This window comes from Erythrolamprus reginae, chromosome 1 (genome assembly GCF_031021105.1).
Source record: "Erythrolamprus reginae isolate rEryReg1 chromosome 1, rEryReg1.hap1, whole genome shotgun sequence".
Taxonomy (NCBI): Eukaryota; Metazoa; Chordata; class Lepidosauria; order Squamata; family Dipsadidae; genus Erythrolamprus; species Erythrolamprus reginae.
The window spans coordinates 172352567-172359690 of NC_091950.1; the positions used below are offsets into that span (position 1 = coordinate 172352567).

At 35.9% G+C, this 7124-nt stretch overlaps 1 protein-coding gene across 4 annotated transcripts in view; it reads right to left on the reverse strand.

The window, feature by feature from the left end:
* Window positions 1–7124, reverse strand: part of GTDC1 (glycosyltransferase like domain containing 1) — a 322348-nt gene that overhangs the window by 25202 nt on the left and 290022 nt on the right. For all 4 annotated transcript variants that reach the window (XM_070731487.1, XM_070731486.1, XM_070731479.1 and 1 more), the window contains 2 exons: window positions 2321–2391; window positions 1491–1582 (listed from right to left, as the gene is read on the reverse strand). In XM_070731487.1, the coding sequence (XP_070587588.1) occupies window positions 1491–1582; window positions 2321–2391 (163 nt within the window). The remainder of the gene's footprint in view (window positions 1–1490; window positions 1583–2320; window positions 2392–7124) is intronic.

Here is a 7124-nt window from a genome sequence, read left to right on the forward strand (position 1 = left end):
CCGATCCAGATATCAGAAGGACAAAATTCTTTACATTTTTAATAAAAGTAAAAATCCTTTAACTACTTTAATCACCATCAATTCAACAAAAATGATAGGGAAAATATATAAACTACTTATTGCTCATAAAAATATAGAGTTGACTTTAAAAGATACTATGATAAGATGGTGTAGAAATATTGGTAAGGAAATAGATATAGACACATGGGAGAAAGTATGGACTAATAATTGGAAAATGACTAAATCAGTTTCCCTAAAAGAAAATCAAATCAAAATGTTTTATAGATGGCACCTTCCACCAAATAGGATAGCAAAAATGTTTCCTAAAACATCCCCAATATGCTGGAAATGTAAGAAGGATATAGGAACCTATTATCATCAATGGTGGACATGTGGTAAAGCAAAAATATATTGGAAAATGATTGAAAAAATGTTAAAAGAAATAATAAAGCAAGATATAGATAATACCCCGGAATTCTATTTACTAGGTGTTACAAATCAGACCTATAAGAAAGAAATCTTTTATTTAATTATACATATATTAACTGCGGCTAGAATAATATATGCGCAAAATTGGAAAGGGGAGGAAATCCCCAAGGAAGAAGAGGTTATAGCTAAAATATTAGATTGCGCTGAAATGGATATGATGACAAGAAGATTAAACGATCAAGAGGATACTAAATTTTATGAAACATGGAACAATGTCTATAGATGGATAGATAAGAAAAAATAAGATATATTCTTAGTTGTTTTTTTTATGTATTAGTTTTTACCTAGGTGATAATAATACTAATATTAGCTTAAAAGGACTTTTTGACGATTATGATATAGTAGTGTATGTATGTATAAGTACAAGCAATATACCAAGATGTATAATAGTTGAATTTAGCTTTATTGTTTGAATTGAAGGTTTGACATTATTTTACTAAAGTAACTAAGATTATATTAAAGGTATTTTTTGGTAATTATGTTATACTAACCTTACTTAATACTCATATCAAGATTTGTAAAACTTTAACTCAAATTTATTAACTTTTTCTATTATAATAGTTAACATATATTTAACTATGTATTCTTTTTCTATACTTGAATGTATACTTTCAAAAGAAGCGGGGGAAATATACCCCCACTTTATGTTTATTGTTTGTATGTATTTGTTTGTTTTTATGAAAAAATAATAAAAAAATTAAAAAAAAAAAAAAAGAAAACAATAAATTAAAAAAAGAAGACAAAGTGTATAGCATATACTAAGTGCACATATTTCATAAGACCTTGGGTTAATACAAGTGGCATCCAGTGTAATTAATCCTTGTTAGTATAACAACTAATATCTCTCCATAGCATGTTTCCTTTAAACAGTAGGATGTTAATTAAATGTGTTTTTTGTTGTTGTTTTTTTTCCTCCTTGTTTTGGAAGGAGGATTGGGTGGGTTCTGTTTTTCCCCCCGCTAAGCCAAAGAGAGCATCATGTCGCTAAAAGTAATAAATACCTTATAGAGATGTTTCCTTACAATCTCTGGTCTCTTGCAGAAATTCTGAAGCCTTTTAATAAGCTGTTCAGGTGTAGAATACAGATATTCAGCTGCAGGAAAAACAGATACATTTTTAATGAAACAAAAACCTCAAAGCACACACTCGATATTAGTCACTTTACTAATTAAAAATGCATATTGCTCTGTGCCGCCTCGTGTTTTACATTATTTAAGCATGATTTTATAAGGTTACCTCAGCTCACAAGGATGTTTAATGCTAAATAAGACTATGTAGTTGTGCTGTTTAGACATCTCCTTTGGGTGATTAAAATACATTATATTAATGTAACACAATGCATATATGAGACATTTAGTGATGAGATTTCTTTTTCAAAGAATCGGTACTACGTTAGTGTTACCCCCATAGCAGGACTGAATACCATTAAGTATTAAATTGTTTAAAATAATTTGGTATGATTTTTCAGGCTTATTTCTCTCCCCTTCCCCGAATATTATTAAAAAGAAAAAAAAAATCTGCAAGCTATCATAGACAAAACGACCTTTTCAATAAAATCTATCATTCTAGGCTGTGTATACTAACAATGAAGAATGCTATTTCAAAACTAGCTTTTGTGTTATCTTGAAAGAACAGATTGCAAATATAAACTTCGTCTAATGTATTAAAACACATTTAAAAATTCCTTCGCGCTAACATGGTAGCTTGCCAAATAAACAATTGCTCTTGCTTAAGTTTATACTCAAACTTTGTATTTTGAAATTAATTATAAATTAAAATACCACTCCGCCCCCCCTAAAAAGGGGAAAAAATAAACGTAGATAGACACTACCTGGAAATATTTCTGGATAGACCAAAGCATTCGGACAGAGGGGATAGCAGCCACAGTGCACCGCTTCTATCCTAAAACAGAGGAATGCAGATTGTGTATTATTATTGCATTACTGAGCCCCAAAGAGTATTTCTGGCAAGTAGCAGAGGAGTTGGATTGCAACAATCATATTCCCTCAGCATCAGTATAATCTTTTTACATGCCAAAGTTGCTCTTTTTCTTAAAAAAATAATAATATATTGATCATATAAATTGCATATAATGGAACAGCAAGCGTATGTTTTGTTAGCTAAATAAATCAAAGCACAGCTTTTTCTTTAAATGGCTCCATACATTTTTATAATATATATATATAATCAGTAGACAGACACAGGATACAAATAGAGGTTGTTCTTCTTTATGGTAACTGGGAACGGTGAGGAACCTGTAATATGCTTCCTCTCCTTTTCAAGCATACTATCAGAAACAAGCAGCATTGACCCAATGTATCACAGCAAGCAGACAAGGTTAGTACCTGATGTAAGAGGACTTTAAGGGGCATGCATAAGCACACCAACATATCACCCATCCTGTCCTAAAGTTCCCTTTTATTCGTATTCATTTCATGTATTCATAAACATGTTATACTTATATCTTTTTTTTAATACATGCTTGATGAAAAATAAAATAAATAAATATAATTCGATTTCAATTTCAATTTATTAAATGTATAAGCTGCCCAACTCCTCAATTTCAATTCAATTTATTAGATTTGTATGCCACCCTTTTCCGAAGACTCCGGGGTGGCTCACAGTAATAATAAAAACAATATTCCAGCGAAAACAAATCTAATATTAAAAAACACATAAAACCCTATCATATTTAAAAAAGCAAACAACATATGCATACCCAAACATAAATATAAAAAAAGCCTGGGGGAAAAGGTGTCTCAACTCCCCCATGCATGGCGTTATAGATGAAGGCTCTTCCCCTGGGGCCCGCCAAATGACAATTTATTAAATTTATAAACCGTAGACCAACATGACTGACCAGAGAAATAAGAGGAGAACCCCTGCAGTATGGTGCCTCCTATTCCCAACTCCTCCAGTCATCGCAGAAGGATACCATGGTCAATGGTATTCAAAGCCGCTGAGAGGTCAAGAAGCACCAAGATAGAGGAATGTCCTCTATCTTAGGCTTGCCAGAGATCATCTATCAGCGTGAGCAAAGCAGTTTCAGTGCTATAGCCGGGCCTGAAACCCAACTTATAAGGGCTTCATCCAGTGACCATAGGAACTGGAGGGCCACCACTTTCGTAACAACTTTCCCTATGAAAGGAAGGTTGGAAACAGGATGATGGTTTTTTCAAATTAGCTGGATCCAGGGAAGGCTTCTTGAGGAGGGATCGTACAACTGCCTACATTAACGGCTACAGAAAGGACCCCTCAGTCAAGGAGGCATTGATCAATGCCTGGATCCAGCCTCGTGTCACCTCCCTACTGGCCGATGTTTCTCTAGAATCAATAAGCCTTCATTGTGATGCATATTGCAACTACACCCTCATGTGCAAGCACTGGGTGAGGGTCTAGGACAGTGATGGCAAACCTTGTTTTGGTTCGTGTGCCAAAAGTGGTGCATGCATGTACTAGTGTGTGCGCATTTACCTACACCTACACCCACTCCCTCCCATCACATATGTGCCCCCTGCACACTGCCACCCGTGCATATGCATAACCTGTAGACAGGCCTCACTGAAGCCTGGGACGGTGAAAAAACAGCCAAGCGGGCAAACAAGAAGTTCCCTGAAGCCTCCAGAGGTCAGATTTATTTATTTATTTATTTATCTTATATTAAAAGTAGTTTAAAAACCCCAATTTAAGAAACCAATCATACATACCAACATACCATGCATAAATTTTGTAAGCCTAGGGGGAAGGGAATACCTCAATTCCCCCATGCCTGACGACAGAGGTGGGTTTTAAGGAGCTTACGAAAGGCAAGGGGGGTGGGGGCAAACTCTGATATCTGGGGGGAGTTGGTTCCAGAGGCCGCCACAGAGAAGGCTCTTCCCCTGGGTCCCACCAGACAACATTGTTTAGTCAATGGGACCCGGAGAAGGCCAACTCTGTGGGACCTAACCAATTGCTGGGATTCGTGCGGCAGACGATGGTCCCAGAGATATTCTGGCCCGATGCCATGTAGGGATTTATAGGTCATAACCAACACTTTGAATTGTGACTGGAAACTGATCGGCAAACAATGCAGACTGTAGAGTGTTGATGAAACATGGGCATATCTGGGGAAGCCCATGATAGCTCTCGCAGCTGCATTCTGCACGATCTGAAGTTTCCAAACACTTTTCAAAGGTAGCCCCATGTAGAGAGCGTTACAGTAGTCGAGCCTTGAGGTGATGAGGGCGTGAGTGACTGTGAGCAGTGAGTCCTGGTCCAAATAGGGCCGCAACTGGTGCACCAGGCGGACCTGGGCAAATGCCTCCCTCGCCACAGCTGAAAGATGTTTCTCTAATGTGAGCTGTGGATTGTCCTTCACAAAGGCCAAAAATCCACTGACATAGGGCAACACCTTATGTGCCCTCTGATATGGCTCCACGTGCCACCTGTGACACATGTGCCATAGGTTCACCATCACTGGTCTAGGACAACTCACCACTGACAACTCATCCCAACCAACTCGCTACAGGACAATTTGCCGTGGCCAACTTGCAGCAGGACAACTTTTCATGGGACAATGGTAACAAAATTTCAAAGAAATAGAATCATTAAAAAAAGGATACAAAAAGAAAAACAAAATGAAATGTGTATGAACAAAATTAAATGATTTTTAAATGATTTTAAATAATTAAATTGTTGAATGGTCTTGTGGCAAAGTGGCTATGGCAAGTTGGCTTTGGTGAATTGGCCATGGTGAGTTGGCCATGGAATTTGGCAATGATGACTTTGCCATGGCCAGTTGTCTCATTCTTCTGGGGAAAAGCCCAATGGAGGAAAGATCTAGACTTACCAGCACAAATAAGTTTGAGGAATTATTCCCATACTCAACACTCTTTGCACTGGATTAGAATATTGGAACACAGAAGATAGTTCAAACTTTAAAAGGAGAGTTCAAAACTACATGTACCAGTACAAAATTAATGTGATTGCAAACTCCCTGAGCATGAGCTAGCCTGGCATGGACATGTTCCTCTTTTATTCATCTAAAGAAATACTTTGCCTAAAAGAGTTGGATGATGTATACTTGAACAGACTTAGTTATGGGTCTATAAACTTTTAATGACTAATTATAAACTTATTATTGCTCTGGTGGCAGAGAAGAATGCTTGAGACAGAACCACTCTGGCATTCATGATCAAATGGATTACAACAGCAAAAAAATGACAATGATAGCAATAGAAAAAGCTAGAAAATAATAGCACACGCACACACACATACACATATTCTATTTGCCAGAAATTAAACAGCAAAGTTGAAACTATACTTTAAATAAAACATAAAATAATTTGAAACCACAGTTCATAGTTGAAACTTGCCTATATTTTATACTTTATTTGAATAGAATCCCAACTTATTGATTTTGTTTTCTCAATAAAGATTATTTGACCATAAAAACATTTGTGGGGAGTTTCTCCCCCCTCAACCATTCTTTCCTCCTTTTAAAAAGGATACACATTTTGCATGAACATTAATTTAGCTGACTTTATTTCTGTTTTTGAAATGGAGCATCTATAGCTTTACCAAATTTTAAATAAAGAGAGCTTCAAAGATTATAGTCTGTATACAGCAGGTGTTAATTTAGCAGACTGAACACTTTCTTGATCTAGGAGAGGGTTCGATTAGTACTATGGAACTATTATATCACTATTTACAGTCCTATTTTGATCAGCATGGGAAGTAAGCAAATGCAGTGAGAATTAACATACATAAAAATATCCTTCTTTTGTTCCACTGATTTAAGTTTCCATGAGATTAATGAACATTCCATCAGCAGAGTAGTATCAGTTATGTACAATCCTATAGCCTTGAATACAAGAAAGCAACTTACAAAACTGAAAGAGAATTCCATGAGATTATTTGGCTTGTTGTCCCTCCCCACATCTCCATGGTTGCTCATACTTGAACCTGTGTGTTACTCAATTATACTTGTCAGAAATTGGGGAAGCTTGGGTAGGATGTCAAGCTACAGTTGGTGTCATCTTCAAAACACTGTAGCATCTTCTTTGCAAGGACTTTCTCTGTCTCACAAATGAATAAAACCAGGATCCAATATTTATGTAGTTTGACAGATAAAAGGTAGGATTTGGAATGAATACAGGTCATTTGAAAATGACCATACATGCTGATGCAAAAATAAACAGTTGTCAACATATTCCTGTAGGAACTGGGGAAAACAGAACATGAAATGTAGTGTATAACACAAGCTGGCATTTAAAAAAGAAACAAAGAAAAAAGAACTCAGTTAAAAATGCTAGCTAAATTCAACAAAGAATGATCTGCTATCAATCCTAGAATACATATGTAAGGAGAAACTGTGAGAAATTGACCATTAGTTTACACATGTGGATAGGATCTAGAAATTGGTCTATGTGGGAAATAGGCTGTCTCTTAATTTTGGAAGCCATTTAAAAACAACCTAACATTTTTCTATAATAACCTTGTAGATGCTTTAGTTCAAACTATGGCAACCACACTTATTCTTTATTTTGGTTCTTAATTCCAAGTATCTCTGGTGAAACAACAGAGTCCCTATAACTCCATTGTTAAAATGACCTTTATATTCCAATTAACAAATCATCTGCTAAATCTATGAA